Source organism: Cyprinus carpio, chromosome A5 (genome assembly GCF_018340385.1).
Source record: "Cyprinus carpio isolate SPL01 chromosome A5, ASM1834038v1, whole genome shotgun sequence".
NCBI lineage: Eukaryota > Metazoa > Chordata > Actinopteri > Cypriniformes > Cyprinidae > Cyprinus > Cyprinus carpio.
In genome coordinates this window covers 24,542,744-24,565,320 of record NC_056576.1, presented here as the reverse complement: position 1 = coordinate 24,565,320, position 22,577 = coordinate 24,542,744, and the positions used below count along the sequence as shown (strand labels likewise).

Here is a 22,577-nt window from a genome sequence, read left to right as displayed (position 1 = left end):
ATTACTATTTTTAATGTTTTTGAAAGAAGTTTCTTCTGCTCATCAAGCCTGCATTTATTTGAACAAAAATACAGAAAAAAAAAATGTAATATTCTGATATATTATTACAATTTAAAATAATTGTTTTTAAATTTATTATACTTTAAATGATCATTTATTTCTGTGATGCAAAGCTGAATTTTTAGGATCATTATCACATGATCCTTTAGAAATCATTCTAATATGATGATTCATTATCAAAATTGGAAATAGTTCTGCTGTTTAATATTTTTTCAGAACATGTGATACTTTTTTAGGATACTTTGATGAATAAAAAGTAAAAAAAAAAAAAAGATAATAAAAAAAGAAGCTATGTTTTTAAAATATAAATATTTAGTAATAACAATATACACTACTGGTCAGTAATTTGGGGTCAGTAATTTTTTTTCTTTCTTTTTTTTTAAATAAAATCAATACTTTTATTCAGCAAGGATGTGTTAAATTGATAAAAAGTGATAGTAAAGAAAATATATTATTAGAATATATATTATTAGAATTTTTTTTTTATTTTTGAATAAATGCAGTTCTTTTTAACCTTTTATTCATCAAATATATTAGACAGCAGAACTGTTTCCAACACTCATAAAAAATCAGAATATTATAATGATTTCTAAATGATCATGTGATAGACTGGATGTTACATGTGACACTGAAGGCTGGAGTAATGATGCTCAAAATTCAGCTTTGCATCATAGGAATAATTTATTTTTTTTAAGTATATTTAAATAGAAAACTATTATTTTAAGTTTGTAATAATATTACACAACTATACCCTTGATGAGCACAAGAGATTCTTTCAAAAACATAACAACAGATAACATAATTTAACATATATATTCAAGTAAAAATAGTAATGTTTCCAAACTTTTGGTCTGTACTGTATATATATATATATATATATATATATAATTTCATATTTTCACACACACATATGAAATTAGCTATGTATATTATTTTATATAAATGCTTTTTAAATTACAACGTGCATATAATTTTTTTTTTAATTACATTTAGAAAGATATGATGGATAACAGGAATGACCCTTGAGGTGCATATGTTTTTTTAAATGCAGTTTTAACCAGTCATATGTCATTTTTCCTACACCAGTTGGATTGAAAGGGAATTGCAAAATACATTGCAACAGATTACAGATTATAAAGGCATCATTATACGGAGCTAGAGGCCTCAGCTAGAGGACTCAGCTCCTGTACATATTTGCGTTGTGCTCTCTGTGTCCAGCGTTTACTGAACGTTTGCAGAAGTCCACGCCGGCTCGGCTCTGTAACCAATAAAAATGATATGAGTTAAGATTAAAATAACACACGCACACACATGCACACATTTGTTTAACATTGACTACCTCTCTGAGGTTTAGTTGAGGAAGGTACAGGCATGCATTTCCCAGGATCCTCAGTAACTACACCCAGGTTTCTGTTCCACTGGTTCCAGTTGACTTCCTCCACACTGAAAGAAAAAGGACTCATGCATTGACAGTAAAACGAAGTGTGTATTGTTATTGATAATGTTTGTGTTTGCCTGCTAATATCCTCTTTTCAAAATGAATCATCTATTTTTAAATAGGAGACAAATGCAGACTTCAGATCTTGTGGTTTCGATTGGAAGCCAGCAGGGTCACCTGAAGCACCAGCGTCGATCAGGCTCTTGCTCATCGCCTAGATCCTTCTCTTCCCCAAAGCGCAGCCTTGTCTTCAGACAGTGGGGAAGAATCCACTCCATGTCCAAGGTGGTGATTGCACGCTGTGAATAACAATGAATAACAAACAAAAATGGCAAACCATCACAGCCATTTTGCCCACTGAATCATTTAAAGGATTTACAGTGTATGTTTATTGCAGAAATGGGTAGACAGCATTAACTTTGCTTTTGATTTCACCTGTAGTTTCCAGATGCTGGTGCTCTCTTCAGATATCTCCTCCACTCTTGAATTCATCAGAGCGATCAACATGTTCAGCATCAAAATGTATGTCATCACTATATAAATAATTAGCAGCACATAGAAGACCTCTATATACTGATACTGATCGGTGAACTCCAGATCTCCCATGCCAATCGTAAACTTGAACAACTCCAGAGTGGTGTAGTAGATGCTCTTGAATGAGGGCTTCGTACAGTCTCCTTCAGAACTAGATTGTGCACTGCTAGATCCCTCATCAAGGAGAGTTACCACGGCTGTTGAGTAAGAAACAAGTCATTAACACACACTATCATTCAAACAATGGGGGTCAGTAAGATTTTTTAATGTTTCTGAAAGAAGTCTCTTATGCTCATCAAGGCTGCATTTATTTGGTCAAACAGTAATACTGTGAAATATTATTACAATTTAAAATATCTGTTTCTATGTTAATATATTTTTAAAAGTCATTTGCTGCTGTGATCCAAAGCTGAGTATTCAGCAGCCGTTACTCCAGTCTTCAGTGTCACATGATCCTTCAGAAATTATTCTAATATGATGATTTGGTGCTCAAGAAACATTTATTATTGTCAATGTTAAAAACTGTTGTGCAGCTTAATATATTTTTGGAAACCGTAATATTTGTGATATTTAACATTATAATATATAGTTTCATATACTAATATATAGTTTTATACATACACACACACATTTATATATAAACCTACTGACCCCATACTTTTGAGCAGTGGTGTAATTGGGAATTGTTTGTTGTGTTGTGATAAATAAGAAATTAATTGTAACAAAAGAGTCAATGACATTCATGAATGTATGCAAATATACCTGCAGAGAACCCAATGAGGAAGACCATGTACACGACAAGGAATCGGCGAATTTCTCCAAGAACCATCTGACAATAATTAAAGTGTGTGAGAGTGTGTCGTACACATATGAAGTAAAAAGCCTGAACTGTAAAGACTAGTGTATACTACAATAAGGAAGTAAATGTGTTGCATAGCATTTTTCTATAGTGCTCACAAACCATACTTTACTAATACTCTAATCTGAAGGCCAGAGGAAAAGATGATGGATAAGAAAGACAATTATCACTCACATTTTGTATCATGACACTGTAGATTCCCATATTTTTGGACCCCCTGGAGAAGTAGAGTAGATTCACCCAGCTCAAGGCAAGACACAGAACTAGACAGGCCACATATTCATCCTGACCAAAGATGTACAATAGTGCACACGCCAGGAAGAGCACGGCCTGCAGAAAACTAATGCATCAAAAAGCCTTATTAGGAGTAAACAATGAACGTATACACTTAATGATTACTAATTCTGGAATAAAAATTAGTTTGATTTGTGCAATTTAGCAGTTTATACAGTGATTTTAGAAACTCGGGCATGTGATAAGTTTAAACCCTAACCCTAACTAGTATAATTATTGGCAAAGGATGTAATTTCAAGTGATCTGTATTTGGAAAATTGGAAAATATTTGTACTTAAATAAATACTTAAATACATATTAGAGAGTGAAAGCACTCACAAAAGCTGATCTGTGTATCCATCTATGATCAGGGACTGAAATCTTGGACGCTTTCTTAACATATCTATTAACTTAAAAGAAAAGGGAATTCAGTAATTTCTGTAAAAAAGGGGGACAATCATTTTGAATAAGAAATTTATATATGAATTTGTTTTAAATCAACAGCACTAGATACATACCCCTCTAATAAAAAAATAAAGTGCTCCAGTGGTAGTTATGATGTGTCCTGTCAGAAGCAGGTAACCTTTGCTATCTTTTCTATAAGGATGTGGAGGCTTTAGTGGCTGAAAGAAAAGAGTTGGGATGAATTAATAAAACATTCACAGTAAGCATGCACAAAGACACATTTAAGCATAGGTTTCAATCAGACACTGAACTGGAATAATTTAACAGTCTCGTTCATCTCACAATCAAAGGGCATTGTGGGATGTGATGACATCATGACATACTGAGAGAATGTGTGTGTGTGTGTGTGTGTGTGTGTGTGTGTGTGTGTGTGTATATATATATATATATATAATTTTTTTTTTTCTGACATGTTGGTGTTATAACTTTCACTTTGATGTTATAAGTTGCACTAAGTAAATACAGCTGGATAAACAAAAATTGTGTTGCTCTTCTTAATTTTAGGCTACAAAGCAACAAAATGTGGTTCTTTTAAAGGGGGTAATTCTTTTCTATATCCACTGTATGTGTGTGTGTGTGTGTGTGTGTGTGTGTGTGTGTGTGTGTGTGTGTGTGTGTGTGTGTGTGTGTGTGTGTGTATATTATTTTCAGCATTGACGCAAAAGTTTATGAGGGTTTCTATAGAGGCACGCCTCTTTTGAGCCCCCACCTCCTGTACTGTTGCCAGATTGGGTGGGTTTGAATTTTATTGTGTGGGTAAAAATGGTTTGGGAGGGTGGACAAAATTAAGCATCTTAAATTTAAATAGGCTCATAAACAAAACCCAAGTGTGATTGTACTGCATCCAATCAGTCGCCATGATGTTACCAAACACACACGCCCTCTGCAGAGTCGGCTGGTGCTGAAGCTGACATCGCCTGCTGATCACGAGAGATCAGCAGGCAGAGGTGATGCTTCATGAGTGACTGGTTTTAGCGCAATAAGGAATACGATTTTGAACGTATAGCTGTATTATTCAAGCGATTACAATGCCTGAGTGGCCTAAAGTCACACGGTAAAGAGTGATAGAGTGACTTGACTCTCAAAACGTGATGTTTTCTTGTTTGTTTTTTTTGTTTGTTTTTTTCAAAACGTGAATTACACCTGGAGGGAGATGACGCGAAGGATTAGTTGATATCAGTGGTGAATAAAGTACTTGAGTACTTAAGTAAAAGTATAGATATCTTAAAATGACTTTGGTAGAAGTTAAAGTCACCGTTTAGAATATGACTTAAAGTAGCCTAGGCCCATGTGATATTTATTGTACTTAGGCTAAGTATGAAAAGTATTTTTTTAAATATTAAACTTAAGTATTGAAAGTAAAAGTAAATTCAAAATAGAAAAGGAGCAAATAAATATTTAAAATTGTTCTATACACAGTTTGAGTCTATGGAGCCCTTCATCTGAAATGGTATTTAGATTAATTTAGCCTACACAGAATGCAGCTCAGAGGGGACATGGATGCATTTAACCAGCAGTTAAAAATCCATAATGTTTTGTTTTAAACATAAAACGTTGAATATTGATATTTGAAAAGACTGAATAGATTGAAGATTGAAAGGAACGTGAAAAGACACTTGAAATGTGAAATTAAAGCCCCCAGAGGGTGGCAGCAAGTCACTGTTAATGAGCGAGCCATTCAGATTAAATCGATTGATTCAAAAGGTTGATTCATTCAGGAATGAAACACTTGACTGTTTTAATGAGTGAGTCACTGAATCATTCGTTCAAAAAACTGATTCATTTTATGCTGTTTGGTACCATTTTCAGTGGTGTAAGTAAACTTAAAATGTAAGTAACTTAATACTAACTTTATTAAACTTAAAATCAATATTACATTTGTTATCATGCTGATATCTGGAGAAAAAACAGCAGTCTTAGTGCGATATAGTTTAGGTATATTAAATGACATAAATATAAAACAGAGGCATTTTGCCTCTTATCTTGAATCTTATGGGCGGCATTCTAACTGCATTTTAAAGGTTCAGTAAGCGATCTTTCGATCACTGATTCGTCAAACCTACTTTCTTTCAGTCTTTGTTCTTCCGATTTAATTTTGTAGTAAGTAACGATTATTCTTCTGGGAAATGTTTCAGAGCAGAAGTATAAATTTTAATTAGGAAATATAGTGGAGTAAATGGGAAAGTTGACAAATATTAAAACTCAAGTACAGATTCTCCCAAAAAATACTTAAGTACTGTAACAAAGTATTATTACTTTGTTACATTACACCACTGGTTGATATCAATGTAACTCTGAAATCGGAGCACGGTTGCATCATTTAATCAAAATCCAAACTGAATATGGGACTCCTGTCCTGTATCAGAAAGCTGGTGGACTTCAATTATTTTTTGTGCTAAGTTCTGTATGTTCTACACTGTACTACGAAAGACGAAGCTGTGTCAAGGGTCGAAAGACAGATGAGGCGAGGATTCAAGATGCAGGAACTTCAAACAAATAGTAAAACGAAGGAGAGACAGGTGGAGTCACTGAAACAATAGTGAGAAAACAAGAAAACAATAGAAGGAGACAAAGTCACTGAAACAATAGTGAGGGGTGTGGGGTAGACAATAGAAGGAGAGCACATTGCACCAACAAACACACAACAAGCCATGTGCTGGAGTGCACGTGAAACCTCAACCCCCCCCCCCCCCCCCCTTTAAGGAGTGGATTCAGATGCTGAAGCCTTCCAGGGCAGAACATGCAGAGCTGAAGCACACCACAGCAACACACAGAAAGCAAAACACTCGTGAACTAGAGTGGGGCAGAGCATGCAGAGCTGAAGTACACCACAGCCGCTCAGAGGAAGCTGAAGACTCGTGAACTAGAGTGGCTTCTTGAGTGAACTTTCTTGTTCTTGAGTGGACGGAAGCAGGCTCCCGGGAAGCCCTATCCAAAGTGGCCATGCCTGCAGACAACCCTGAGGTGAAAGGTGAATACAGCCTTTCTGACAATGGCAGCAGCAGTGAAATCGGGGGGCTTTGTAGCGGCCTCCATGGCCAAGACAAAGAGAGTGGGCTGCTCAGTGACTGCCTTCATGGCAGCAGCCGTAATAGTGGTCTGTTCTGTGGCAGGCTGTTCTGGAATGGGTAGCTCAGGGACCTTTGAAACCACTGAACTTAGGACTACCTGAGTCAGGTCCTCCAGGATCACTGGACTAGTTAACAGCATAGAGATGCCAGCAGCTTGCACAGACCTCAGCGGTGGGTCCACCAAAACTGGAAGCCAGCCTCAAAAGCCTTGGGCCCACCTTGTGAAGAGGTTCCGGACTGGCAGCCATCTTGTGGATAGGCTCTGGAAAGGCAGCCATGAAGAGACAAAAATCTGGAGTGGCAGCCATGACGGGATGAGACTCTGGAGTGGCAGCTATGACAGGACGAGACTCAGGAGTGGCGGCCATCCTGTGAAGAGGCTCTGGACTGGCAGTTATCTTGTGCAGAGACACCACATGAGAAAGCACTTCTTGTTGCAGAGCTGAGTGCCTCCCACTGAGGACAAGGGACTCCACAAAAACCTCAAAAGACAAATGCTCCAACCCAAACTTTCTCCACTAATGGGCATAATTAAATCAGTACTCAATATACCACACACCCTACCCAACACCCCTAAACCACCGCTCCTAATCTCCAGGGCAAGCTCCCTCAGGTCAGTTCCCCGGTGACAGAGGGAGCATATCTCCAAAAACGAGTATTTGAACTGTTTCGTTCTGTCACGGGTCGGAAAACAGATAAGAAGAGAAATCAAAATACACAAAGACTCTAGAAATTTAATAAACAATAAAAAAAACAAAAAGACAAGGCAAGGGGAACATACCACATATACGACAACAACTTTCAGACATAATACAATGCCTTATACGGACTTTCAGACAATGAAACAGCACAGGACTGCAGACACCAAACGCGGAGGATAATAAAAAAAAAAAACGAAGAGAAACTGAAACAATAATGAGATAAGAAGGGAAGAACAAAAGAATAACAACAAGAACACAACAATACCAGCCATGTGCGCAACAAACAAACACAGGAGTGCCTTCTGGTGGTCGTCCAGGGCACCCCAGCCTATAACCATGACATGCTTTAGTTTTGTCTGAATGACACAAAGGCAAGTACATTATTGTTGTTAATTACTTTGCTCACTAGATAATCTTTATACAGTAACACTGAATGAAACAATTATTACTAAATACTTGCTAATTACGTTGCTTCCGATCATACTTGATGAGGCGAGAGATTACTTCCGATACTCAAGATTCCAAAAAGGTTGGGAACATGTACAAATTGGAGTAAAAAAGGAATGGAATAATTTACAAATCTCTTAAACTTATATTTTATTCACAGTTAGAATATAGATAAACAAAAATGTTGAAAGTGAGACATTTGAAATGTCATAAATAATTTGGAATGAGTGCTACACATTCCAAAAAGGGGACAGTTTAGCAATAGATGCAGGGAAAGTTAAATGTACATATAAAGAACAGCTGGAGGACCAATCTGCAACTTAGGTGAATTGATCAAGGGTATAAAAAAAAAGAGCAAGAGTGGCAGTGTCTCTCAGAAATCAAAGAATGGGCAGAGGATCACCAATTCCCCAATGCTGTGGTGAAAAAAGTGGAGCACATATTCTGGAAAGGAGTTTCTCAGAGAAAAATTGCAAAGAGTTTGAAGTTATCATCATCTACAGTGCATAATATGATCCAAAGATTCAGAAAATCTGGAACAATCTCTGTGCGTAAGGGTCACAGGCCGGAAAACCATACTGGATGCCCGTGATCTTCGGGCCCTTAGACTGCACTTGCATCACACCACAGGAATGCTACTGTAATGGAAATCACAACATGGGCTCAGGAAACTTCCGAAAACATTGTCGGTGAACACAACAATCCACCGTGCCATTTGCCGTTGCCGGCTAAAAACTCTATAGGAGAAGCCATATCTAAACATGATCCAGAAGCGCAGGCGTTTTCTCTGGGCTAAAGCTTATTTAAAATGGACTGTGGCCAAAGTGGAAAAACTGTTCTGTGGTCAGAGGAATCAAAATTTGAAGTTTTTTTTGGAAAACTGGGACGCCATGTCATCCGACTAAAGAGGACAAGGACAACCCAAGTTTGTTATCAGCGCTCACGCAGTTCAGAAGCCTGCATCTCTGATGGTATGGGGTTGCATGAGTGTGTGTGGCATGGGAAGCTTACACATCTGGAAGGCACCATCAAATGCTGAAAGGTATATCCAAGTTCTAGAACACATATGCTCCCATCCAGACGTCGTCTCTTTCAGGGAAGACCTTGCATGTTCCAACATGACAATGCCAGACCCCAGCTGCATCAATTACAACATCATGGCTGCGTAGAAGAAGGATCCAGGTACTGAAATGGCCAGCCTGCAGTCCAGATCTTTCACCCATAGAAACACATTGGCCGCATCATAAAGGCACAAGAAGACCTAATGCAGGTGAGCAACTAGAAGCCTGTTTTAGGCAAGAATGGGACAACATTCCTATTCGTAAACTTGAGCAACTTGTCTCCTCAGTCCCCAGATGTTTGCAGACTGTTATAAAAAGAAGAGGGGATGCCACACAGTGGGAAACATGGCCTTGGTCCCACTTTTTTGAGATGTGTGTTGATGCATGAAATTTAAAATCAACTTATTTTTCCCTTAAAATGATACATTTTCTCAGTGTCATCTATGACTTACACTGAATATGAATGAGTGTGAAATACTTGCCAATTACTCCACTTCAAACCACCTTACTATGAATACTGTCACACAAAATAATGGAATACTCGGTTATATATTGGGCACGTTTTCCATTTTAAACTGGCTTACTCTGAATGCTGACACTGAAAATGATGTTAATTTCGGTTAATTTCTTGATTGCCGTTTTTCTTGATTGCTTGATTCTTTCTTGATTGTTAGATTTTTTTTATTATTTTGTCATCTTTATTTTGTTTTAAAGAGTTAAAAATGGTCCTCATGATTGACATGGAAATACAATTCTATCACATTATTATGCCATTTAAAGTTTTGGGTGGTTTTTAGGTGGATTGGGTGGGTTTTGGTGAGCTTTTCTGGCAACACTGCCTTTATACCTACTTGGTTGTTGCTCAAGTCCTTCCCTTCTTTGCGGTGATAAGCTACAGCAGTGAGGATGAAAAGGTAGATAACATAAATGATAAAGTTGAACAAGAACATCGGTTTCGCAAATCTCTCCCACTTCTCTTCAATTAGTCGGTTAAATGGCTCAATATTTAGCATCTCCAGGCGATTCTGAAATCAAATGAAATAAGATGTTGCTATCAACAGCTTTTATTTAAATCAATTAAGCTTCTTTATGATGAAACATTCTGCTTTAATGAAGTAGTAAAATCTAATTATGCATTTAATGTCAAGTAAACAGCATGTCATCTCACAGGAATCTCACTGCCATAAACGATTATCTCCAGGGCGGAGTTCTTCTCATAGGTGTCGAGAGAGGCGAGGTCATACAGAGACGAGCACACTGGACCGTAGGCCCACTCCGTGATCTTCCGTGACAGATGTTTGCATCCCTTAAACTCCCGCTGCACGATGTGCTTTAACAGCTAGATAACAAATGAGGAATGAAATCTGAATGATTTAATCAGGCTCTTTACAACCTATGCAAATAATAAAAAAAAAAGACAAATATGTTTTGGATGGGTCATATGATGCAATTTCAATTTTTCCTTTCTCTTTGGAGTTTTACAAGCTTTTGGTGCATAAAGAAGATCTGTAAAGTTGCAAAGACTAAAGTCTCAAATCCAAAGAGTTATTCTTTATAAAAGTTAAGAGTCAACCACGGCCTCCTAAAATGGCTCATTCTAACACTCCCCCACGTCTACGTCACTGTGTGGGAAGATTTGCATAACACCGCCCAAATGTCCACGCAAAGAAAGAAGGTTTGACTTTGTTTCTCGCTGTAGTATTATTGCTGCCGTCATGTCGTGGAGGTGCTGTGTGTTTCGTTGTGAAAGTGAAACTACTTTATTTGACCTTCCAAAAGAGGACACGACTAGAAATCAGTGGTTAAGTTGTATTTCAACACGGTCCCGGAACAGTTCCACCCAAATATTCAGAGGTGTGCAGCACATTTTATGGAGGACGAGGACTGTTTCCTAAGAGAGTAGCCTACAATGCCAGTTTCTTTTTCTGTAAGTGGGGCAATAACAACTTTGCAAGGACTTTGCAAGAATTTGCCACTGATGATTCAAATGCGAGTTTTGAGCAGTAGAGTAGCACTTGTTGTTTGTCGTTTCTCTGATCACAAATGGAGACATGGTTTTATTTTTACACGGTGTGATATGCAAAGCAATGCTTAAAAAGACAGTATAAGTCATTATAATCAGTAATTATGTCCACACTGGATGCTACATATGCCTCGTTTATTATGGGTTTTAATGTTTCTGTCTTTTCGCTCCGGGACATGGCATCATAGTATGTTCAGGGGTTTAACATTTCCGTCACACGCTTGAGGCATTTGGCCAATCACAATGCACTGGATAGCTGGCCAATCAGAGCACACCTCGCTTTTCAGAACGATGAGCTTTGTAAAAAACGATGCGTTTCAGAAAGGCGGGGCATAGAGGAGAAACAATAATGGGCATTATGTGAAAAATAATGTGTTTTTTTTTTATCTTAAACCACATAAACACATTTCATTACACCAAATACACAAAATAATGTTATTTTTAGCAACATCATATGACCCCTTTAATATTTATATTTAGTGTCTTTTCTTTTGGCAGTGCAAATTTTAGATTTTAGTAATCAGCCAAGCCAGCAATAGCATCAGCTAAAATATTGAACAAAATGAATACAATAAATAAAAACTTTAGGTTAAAGTAAGGTTATGACCAGGGCTCTCAAGTTATAGGCCTAAAAAAAGTTTGGAGTGAGATATTTGTTATGAGAGGAGCCACTCAAATATTTCCAGCAGTGGCCCCTTAGCCCCGCCCAATTCTCTCAAGTTTTTGATAGCAGTTAATTGTTACCTATTGTTCATAATTGGCCAGCACAAATAGAAATTATACCAATTGGTAAATCTGCTAAAAGACAAAGTCATCAAACACTAGCTTTCTTCTGTCGTGAGGAGGTTTGGCGCCATGTTTTTTTAGTTTCCAGGTGGAACGTTAAAGAACGCGACACACACATATCGCAGAAATCCTGTAGAATTCAACCAATCCGATGATGACTTCGACACTCCTAAAGTGTTTCCACTTTTGTGTCCCATATGCATCAGACGTTTAGCCAACGGTCCGTGGGCGTAACGTCTGAGGCTGAGACTGAGACTACATAAATACAGACATACAACAATGAAGTAAAACAGTATAAACCTATACACAACGAACCTACTGACAGATTTTGACTATAAATATACTATATATAAATGTTTGCATATACATAAACTAAAAATATACAAACTATACGAATCCTTCACATAATACTTTATATGTGCAAAGAGAAACATCGCAAGTCAAGCAGCTGGCTGGGGAACAGTGCAAGATGATTTGTAGTGCATGAGCATGTAAACATACACATATTACTGAGTCTTTTGTGGGATTATGTACACACAGCAGTGTCTAGTGCGCATAGAGTAGAGTGTGTTACTACAGGTGGTTTGTACAGGCCCACTCACCTGTGTGTAGCACACTTCAAATTGCACAAACAAAAGTACATTTCAGACCGTTTTTTTCTGTGATGTCGTAAGGTTGGGGGTTGTTGGGGGTTGTTTGGGGTGGGGTAGGTGAGATGGTCCATGTTTCAGGAGGTAGGGGGTTTGTGTGGGGTTCCAGAGGAAGGTGGGGTGATTTGAATTCAGGGCTCTCACAGCCTGGGGGAAAAAGCTGTTGAGCAGTCTGGCGGAGCAGGCTCTGATGCTCCGGTACCGTATTCCCTGATGGTAGGAGCTGGCAGAGACTGTGGGAGGGATGGGTGGGGTTCTTCACGATACTGTTGGCTTTGCTGGAGCATTGTTGTAGGAAAATGTCCAGGATGAAGGAGAGAGGGGCACCGATGATCTTTGCAGTTGTGTTCACTGTCCGCTAAGGGTCTTGCGGTCTGCTGCACTACAGTTCTCATACCAGACAGTGATTCAGCTGGTCAGCACACTCTCAATGGGACCCTGTAGAATGGGGAGAGGATGGGTGGAGTGAGACTTGCTCTTTTCAGCCGGCGGAGAAAGTGTAGGTGTTCGTGGTTGGTGGTCCAGGTGAGATCCTCTGTGATGTGCACCCCTAGGAATTTAGTGCTGCTGACTCTCTCCACAGTCGCCAATGGTCAGTGGGGGGTGATCAACGGAGATTCTCCTGAAGTCCATCACAACCTCCTTTGACTTCCCCACATTGAGGGACAGGTTGTTAGTGCCACACCATTCAGCCAGCTTTCCTCTCTGTAGTGTGTTTCATCGCTGTTGCTGATGAGACCTACCACCGTTGTGTCATCCACAAACTTGATGATATGGTTAAAGCTAAACTTGGCACGTGGCTGCCTCTTTAAACATGTTCCAGTCTGTGCACTGAAAGCAGTCCTGTAGTGTTGAGGTAGCATCATCTGGCCAAATTGTGTTGAGTTTTTGAACTGGTTTTTGCGAGTTTCAGAAGTGGTCTGTATGCTGGAATTAGCATAACAGAGATGTGATCCAAGTACCCTAGGTTGGGGCGGGGTACAGCCTTGTACGTGCTCTTTTCTGTTGTGTAAACAAAGTCCAGTGTGCTTTTTCCCCTTGTTGCAAAGTTCACATGTTGGTAGAACTTTGGCTTTTACGAAAAAGCCGTTGGGGTTATTTGTTTGTTGTTCGTTGATGGCGACTGTACAGCTGGCGAAGCACATCCTTGGCATTTGCACACAGGGGAATGTAAACTGCGACAATAACAATGGCCGTGAACTCCCGCGGCAGATAGAATGGTCAAACGTGTTGTGTTGTAAGTGTTTGTTGCACATTTGAATGCCTTGATGACAGGGATCAGGGGCTCCCACTTAAAGCACTGTGGCTCAAGGCCAGTTATTTTCACCATCATGATGGATGATAGCATTCTGTCCGGAGCAAAACTATTGCTTCCTAGTTTTGGTTTTGTTCAAACCCACCATGGAGAACAGTTTCTCTTCATCTGCATTTGAGTGGGGAAGCCACAGTGCCTTAAGTGAGAGCCCCCGACCCCTGTCATGAAGGCATCAGAATGTGCAACAAACACTTACCACAGAAAAAAAAATTCATACGCTGAAATATGTACTCTTTATACACTTCCCTCTATATGCCTGCGCCACGTCCATTAATCGTATATAGTGAGACAAGTTATCCCTAACTTCTCAGCGTGAGAAATATAAGGTGTGGCATGTGAGCGTGTGAACTGGTTGAAATGCGTGTGTCTCACAGTGAATGCCTAAGACCAATTTATACTTCTGCATCGAACCTACGGCGTAGCTACGCCGTAAGTTATGTGTAGTACAGCGTAGCCTGACGCGCACCTCTCCAAAAATCTAACAGTGCGTCAATTCTACGCGGACCGCAATCGCTGTGATTGGTCTGCTAGAACCCCTCCCTCTGTATGTACTTGAGTTTTGTGTGTGTTTATATGCACTTTAATATATTTTAATGTTAAATCTTCTTATATAAAATAAAACAAAGCAAAGAACAAGTGTCTTATCAATTATTATACTACATAGCATTATACATCACTTGTTGTCCGCGACCAACAATGTTGATCTGCCAGGGTACAAGGCCTTGTGGAGATTGAAATAATGCCATCTTCTCTTGTTCCGTTTTTGTCTCCTTTTTATAGTTTTAAATAATAATTTAATGATTTGATATTTATTTGCAGCCATCATGGCTATAATGCTTCTCCGATGAGCCACTTCTTCTTCGGCTTTTGCCGTGGTACTGCGAGTTACAACAGCAACAAGGCTGTTGACACTGCAGACTAGCGGTTTGCATGTGTACTGCACGTCGCACGGACAGTGACTCAGAAAACTGACGCATAGCCTGCGGCGTAGAGGCTACAGTGTAGATCCGATGCAGAAGTATAAATCAGCTTTTAAGAGCCCTGGTTAGACTGTCACTACATGACTATGAATCATTGTGGTGTCTGATTTAATGCCATGTACTGAAGGGAAATACCATCTCAAATCACATGGGGACTAAACATCTACACAAAATCAGGAACATCCAAAACCAAAATATAATACAGAACTGACACTTAAAGAAATACACACTGCTTCAAACGAATCACTGCTTCAAATAAATATAAATATAAAATATATAAATAATATAAATGTTCTTGAACATTCAAAAATCAGTAGACACCAGAAAAGGTTGATGCTGTGAGAGAAGGTTTACCACAGCTTTTCCTGTTTTGGCAGCTAGTGTGAGTGGGGTGAGTCCTTTGTTATTTTCGATTTCCTCCAGCTTGATCTCGTGGTGAAGTTGGTAGGCTTTGAATAAGATGTGGTCATACATGGCAATGACGAACTCTGTGTTTTCAGGACTGTTATCAGCTATGGATACTAGTGCGTGAAGCACAGTGTTTCCATGACAGTCCCTCTCCCTGACATCCACTGTCTGGTATGGATTGTCCATAAGGAAGTCAACAATGTCAGGCTGATTAGTGCAAGCGGCCAGAGACAGGGGCAGCTCACCTGTGCACAAAAGTCGTAAAAGATACAGATAAGCTTAGGTACCCACAAATGTGGGTCAGTAACAGTTTATTAAGTAGAATTTAAAATGTAGAATTTCTATTTAAATTATATCAATATTGCAAAAGTTTAACCATATCAATAGACCTACCAAAATAGAAGCATGTTTCTTGATTGGGCTGAAAGAATTTCCCACAGGCCTTAGCATGGACATCAGCCCCTTTTTGAACCAGCATCTGTACAAATTTTGCACTCCTCCTTTCAATTGCAACATGGAGTGCTGTCTGACCTGTCACAAAGAGATCAGTTGATAACATTGCAAAATGGATGGGTCGGACATGTTAAATATGATCAATATTCTGTTTATTTATAAAAAAATAAATTACTAATGTTAGCGAATATAAAACTAGATAGAATAATAATAATTACACTAATAAAAATATTATGTAAAATGAAGCTGTCTCTGACCTTTGTAGTAAGTGTCTGTGTAGGCAGCATTGACAAAACTGTTTAAATCTCCAATTTTCTCTGCAATTTCCAGCAGATGTTCAATAGTGTCATTCTCGCCTTCCTTCAAATTTAAAAGTGCTTTCAGCAGGGCTGTCTTCCCATTGGACTTATCTAAAGAAGTTATAAAAACAGTTGTTTCGTTATTTGATAAATATCTGTCATGAATTCACAGTACTCTTCTGTGCATTCTTTGTATACTATACCATTCAGAAGTTTGGGGTAAGGTTTTTTTCTCAAATAAATTAATGTTTTTTCAGCAAGGGCACAATAAATTGATCAAAAGTGATGCTTTTCTTATTTTGTACAGTGAGTTTTAAATCAGCATATTAGAATGATTTCTGAAGGATCATGTGACACTGAAGACTGGAGTAATGATGCTGAAAATTCAGCTTTGCCATCACAGGAATAAATCACATTTTAAAATATATAAAGCAGTTATTTTAAATTGTAATAATAATTCACTATATTAGTGTTTTTACTGTATTTTTGATCAAATAAATGCTGCCTTGGTGAACATAACGGACTTCTTTCAAAAATCTTAAAAACCCCAAACTTTTGAATGGAACTGTGGTGTATTTGTTCTTGAATACAATTACATTGAGGGTCGGTGAGCCGTTTCATGCTTTTGCGTAGGTACTCATGTAAACCCTGCAGTTTAGACACATCGCCACTGGACACGGGCAATCAAACAGCCCTCTTGAGGGTGAACCTCTCTCTGTCCTGCTGAGCTGGTTCCTCTTTCAAATTTCTGATTCCCCTGTGTGCAGAATGTATCTGATAAAGTAAGGATTTCTCACATTCATACACTCCGGTGTGGTTTAAGGAGGCCCACTTACCTTTCAAAGTGTAGGTTAAATTTAATTGTGTGTGCAGGCTCATCTGTCTCCTCCAGGTAATCAGAATCCATGGGCCTCTTGTCCTTTGAGGCGCCTTTCTTCACCTGTTTGGCCTTTGACCTTTCCTCCTCTGTCAGGTCATCCGTCTCCAGGAAGAATGTGGGGCTGCTGTCCTTTGATTTACTCATAGTGATGTCTTCTTAGTCATACAGCAGAAGTTAAAGCCTGTAAACAGTGTATAAGTGAGATCATTCAGAGATACAGGACATTAGGTTTCCATTTCATACAAATAAGGTCTAGGAAATGTGAGTTTGAACACAATTATCGATTTTACTTTCATACATAAATGGGACATTCTGACACTAGCTAGCTTTAAAATAAGGAATTGCGCGTTGATGATAATTCACTTATGGGTGCATCTCAATCAGCTCCCTAGCTCCAGAGCGTGTGAATCAGTATATTGTGTATGCAAATCTGGTCACTGGTAAGGACCCTGGATCTTTACACATTGGGACAGTGATTACTCAATTTCCATTGACATGACTGCGTACAATGTCAATGTACAACATTATAGAATGTCACCACTGGAATGAATCAACAACAGGCAGGACCTTTTTCCTTTTGATATTATTTTTATTCTCTTTAAACAGATCGTTCTATGTCCTAACAACATTTTCAAATGTTCTGTCCCGTGACATTATAATTAGCAAGATGGCTTGTGTGGTTTATGTTTTGCACTTCAGAAATATGATGTCATTACTGGTAAGGGGGCATAGTGAGCCTTAATGCTCACTAGTTTTTTTTTTGTTGTTTTTTGTGGTGCATTGTGTTTTTTTTTTTTTTTTTGTGGGATTTTTCATGGAAATTAACATTCAAGATCAACATTCCAGTGCACTGGAAGGATTTCGCGATCGAGCATTTAAAATGGCCACTCCCTGATCAGTCCCCTGACTACTGAACTATACAAATAAACATCAATTGAATTGAACTGAATATAATGTAGACTAAGAGCTGCTTTTGTAAGAGTAGAAGCTGCTTGAGTGTTATAATGGATCATCACATTGTCTTCTTGTTTTAAAAACCATTAAAAGAGGGAGGGATCACCAATGATCCAACTGGAAACTCTGTGACATGAAGTTGAAGGAAATGCAGAACTACTGCTGTTTTATATGGCTTAAAGGGTTACTCCACCGCAAAATGAAAATCAAATGAAAATGACAAATGAAAATGTCTTCAGAACACAATATAAGATATTTTGGATGAAAACCAGTAGGCTTGAGACTGTCCCATAGACTGAAGACTAACAAAGCATTTACGGGTTTGGAACGACATGAGGGTAAGTGATTAATAACAAAATTTTCATTTTGGGATGGAGTATCCCTTTAAGTTTGTGTATCTCATTGCTAGAACTCTTCATAAAAACGAATAGAAAATGTATGGAGATGTGATTATATGCAGTTCTGAACATAAGACCACATAAATAGGCCTATCCTCCTGACAACTATGGAGTTTTGTCCACTGTAGAGGACATTATATTTTAGTGAATTTCTCTGTGACCTTACATATCACAGTTTTATGTCTGGATGCCCTGTATAGAGCACATTCAGGGCTTTTCAGAAATACAAAATGTTTGGAAGTTTCACCATGACAACTCCCTCTCCTTGGCCTTTAAAAATTGCTGACATTAATTTAGTGATCAAATGTAACACTCTTGTGGAAATATGATATTTTGTAATGATCATTTAAATCTAACTAATTTTCAAATTGTTTGTCATAAATCAACATCTCAGAAAAAAAATGTTATGGGGTTTCAAATCAAAATATGACTTTCTATTACGAAAAAAATCTATTTCTTACATGTCCACTGTAGAGGACATCAGGACTAAAAGCATGTTTATTACGCAGTTTGGAAGACACAAGTGAATTGGAAAAAAATAATTATATATCAGTGTTCTTATGAAATTACGGAGCCCCGCACATGACATGCAAGAAAAAATAAATAAATTGTGCGCACGATTTACTAATTCGTTCCCTCAATTTACTAAAACGTGCACACGATTACTATTGCGCTCCCTCAATTTATAAATTGTGCGCACGATTTAGAAAATCGAAGGAACGCAATAGTAATCGCGTGCACGTTTAAGTACATTGAGGGAACGAATTAGTAAATCGTGCTAGTAGGCTAACATGATTTAGCCTACAATTTTTTCCTGCATGTCATGTGTGGGTCTCTGTATGAAATATTAGATATTATTATAAAAATCTTTACAGTTATTACTCCCATTATTACTCCTTTTTTCATTATATGTTGCCCCTAAAACACATTAATATGCAAATTAGATACAATGTAGCCTATAGATACATTTTATATAATGTGAAAACCTTTTATGGCCATTTTACCCACGTTGCATAAAGAAAAACTGTATATCAATCATCCTGTTATATCTTTCATAACATAGTTGAAAATCATCTTTGTACAAAGTTTGGTATAAAAATAAAAATTGATTGGTGATTTAAAAATAAAATCTCATTGTCTTGTCTATTCATGTCTTTTTATAAAAATAAAAAAAATAAAAATACTGAGTCCTGGAGTTCTCTATCGTATAAAATAGGAATAAAATATACTTAAAAAAAAACATTTATTATCTTTATACTTATTTCTTTTTCAATTTTTTTCTGGTAGTCAGTATCCCATCTAATGGATCGGGGGAAAAAAACTAAATTCAATTTTTTTCTGGTAATCAATATCCCATTTATTTAATCATCCAATTTTTTTTTGATAACACATCAAATACATTCTTAATCAAAACAAAAAATGGATTCATTTAAAGATCCAAATTCTGTAAGAGGTTTTCAAAGATACAGAAGATAGAGAAACAAACAAAAATGAAAGCAGGTTCAGTTTATGTGCAAGTAGAAATGGTGGAAGTAGTTGCATGCTCTACTAGACCCTTGCTAACTGAATTATTGATATCTCTTCATGCTGTTACAAGCTATATGATCCCACCCAGGGAATGGGCCATGATTGTCCCATCAAGGAAAACTTTCCCTGAGAATACATGGAAATGCATTTCTGACAAAATGCAGTAACAAATGCACTGCATATTCTGTACTGTAGAATATTATAACTTTTCCTCTTTGTAAAAGACTTCATATGGAAATACATTCTCTAAATTGCAGTAAGAGGAAATTAATCCTGCATTAAGAAACTGCATTAGACTGTATTTGGGTAATCATGTAGTATAAGTCCAAAATAGATATATGTCCACAGAAACATCTCTGTTTTGACCGAGTTTCTCAGCATAAATGTGATCTATCTTGTGACATTTTACCATGCTTCTCTCACAAAGCTGGTTTGTATTTAAAAGAGTTCATTTTTACATAAATCAGTTTCTTTAAAGATGATAAGACCACAGATTTTGCTTTTATAAGTCAGTACAGTATCAGTAAAGTATGTATGATTTCAACACAGACTATAAACAATAGATAACCTTAAAATAGACATGTAAACAAGGATTAATGTTTGATGTGCATATCAAAGTAAAGAAAGGGTGTCAAGGATGCTGGAGATATATTTGAATCAGGAACAGAACTGAGCATATTCAGTCTGTATGTGAAAGCAGACTCCTCGATGGGTGAGGCAGCTCAGCTTGTTAAAGAGTCTAACAGATATTTAATGGACAAATTATATTAGTTAATGTTGTTTTATGCTAGATGATGACCTAATATCATCTAACTAAGATCATCTCACTTACTAGATTATGAGACTAAAGGGGACTAAAGTAAAAAAAAATAAAAAATTAAATACACCTATGGCATTTGGCAGCAAAAAAAAACACTTTACAGGTTTTATTATGATTTGCTACAGTAGCAAAATCTGAATTTATTTAAATATTGCTGTAAATTTCATAAGAGTAAAGTATGAAACGTTTGTACTCACCAATTAATTTCTGTTCTTTAATCTGTTAGGTGAAGTATCTAGTATTGATGAGCTTGATTCCTTTAGCACAATAACTCTCTCTCTCCCTCAGTCTCAGAGAGGAAGAGGGCAAGATGTTCTGAGGTTACTGAGAGCCTTACAGAAAGGCGGGTTGAATTGATTTTTTGAGTATGTTGTTATGTATGTTTTACCATGTCCACACTGTAGCTCATTTAGATCATCTGCTCTTAATGCACTAAAAGTCATCAAGCTCCTTCTTAAAATGCTTTATTTCAATTTGGCAACACTATATTCTACTACATATCATAACTATCCAAACGATCAATTATTAATGTGCTGAAATGCATATAATATCGTACCTCCGAGCAGCACGTTTGGTTTGGAGCAGCATTCAGGTCACCTACACTTGTCTGTGGAGATGGTTCTGTTTAGCAAATTCACTTTTTTAGCATGAAGAGTTTCCTGTTACACTGGAGGACTGTGGCAGATTGGAAGTTTTGCCGCATGCATGGTGGTGTAGGTGAATACATTACGTGAACAAAATTAAACCATGCAGTTGATTCTTAAGTAAGTAAGTTCTTTATTGTCACTGTACATGTACAATTAAACTTGGTGCACACCTGGTAAAGAATTTGCTCCTTGGAGGTGAAGCTGATCTGTACCTCCTTTTCCTCTCTAGAAACAAACAGAAGTTTCAGTTACAGTCATCTGCAGCACATGAAATATACCACATAAGCTCAATTATGACAAAAGAATGACCATAAAACTGCATGAAATGTGATGATATATTCCAACTGTTTATGAACATTTGGAATATTAACATATACATAATAACATATTAACAAATGCAACTGAACATTGTAAACAGTATATTTTGTCATTTCAAGGCTTTGTTCAGTCATTTAATGGAATTTAGAAATATTCTTAAAAAAATACATATTTTTTGTATTTTACAACACAATGGTTTTTAATTGCACTCAACAACAATAGTTATAATGAGCAATATATAACTATATATAACTTATATATATATATATATATATATAACAATATAATGAACAGTAGATAAAACTGTTAAAAATAATGATATTGTCACATTTATGTCACGGTTATGTTCTGTTTTCGTTTTGAATTCCCTGTGTTTCTGTTCATCCTGCCTTTACCCAGTTTTCCGTTGTTCCTTGCTTAGTCTATTCTGTTCACCTGTTATGATTTACAAACCCGATTCCAAAAAAGTTGGGACACTGTACAAATTGTGAATAAAAACAGAATGCAATGATGTGGAAGTTTCAAATTTCTATATTTTATTCAGAATACAACATAGATGTCATATCAAATGTTTAAACTGAGAAAATGTATCATTTTAAGGGAAAAATAAGTTGATTTTAAATTTCATGGCATCAACACATCTCAAAAAAGTTGGGACAAGGCCATGTTTACCACTGTGTGCCATCCCAAATGTCTTGGGACTGAGGAGACAAGCTGCTCAAGTTTAGGAATAGGAATGTTGTCCCATTCTTGTCTAATACAGGCTTCTAGTTGCTCAACTGTCTCAGGTCTTCTTTGTCGCATCTTCCTCTTTATGATGCGCCAAATGTTTTCTATGGGCGAAAGATCTGGACTGCAGGCTGGTCATTTCAGTACCGGATCCTTCTTATACGCAGCCATGATGTTGTATTTGATGCAGTATATGGTCTGGCATTGTCCATGTTGGAAAATGCAAGGTCTTCCCTGAAAGAGACAACGTCAGGATGGGAGCATATGTTGTTCTAGAACTTGGATATACCTTTCAGCATTGATGGTGCCTTTCCAGATGTGTAAGCTGCCCTATGCCACACGCACTCATGCACCCCATACCATCAGAGATGCAGGCCTTCTGAACTGAGCGCTGATAACAACTTGGGTTGTCCTTGTCCTCTTTAGTCCGGATGACATGGCGTCCCAGTTTTCCCAAAAGAAACTTTAAAATTTTGATTCA

At 37.5% G+C, this 22,577-nt stretch overlaps 1 protein-coding gene across 1 annotated transcript; it reads right to left on the bottom strand.

Annotated features, from left to right (window-relative positions):
- Window positions 1–1,096: 1,096 nt before the first annotated feature.
- On the bottom strand, window positions 1,097–20,771 carry LOC109090020 (transient receptor potential cation channel subfamily V member 1-like). The gene is given in 16 exon segments (XM_042757370.1): window positions 1,097–1,318; window positions 1,400–1,503; window positions 1,676–1,797; window positions 1,934–2,229; window positions 2,795–2,861; window positions 3,066–3,231; window positions 3,504–3,574; window positions 3,683–3,787; window positions 9,761–9,934; window positions 10,078–10,248; window positions 15,018–15,316; window positions 15,465–15,602; window positions 15,782–15,934; window positions 16,420–16,580; window positions 16,660–16,884; window positions 20,600–20,771. Coding segments are annotated over 15 exon segments (2,328 nt in total). The 5' UTR covers window positions 16,848–16,884; window positions 20,600–20,771; the 3' UTR covers window positions 1,097–1,205.
- Window positions 20,772–22,577: the final 1,806 nt, after the last annotated feature.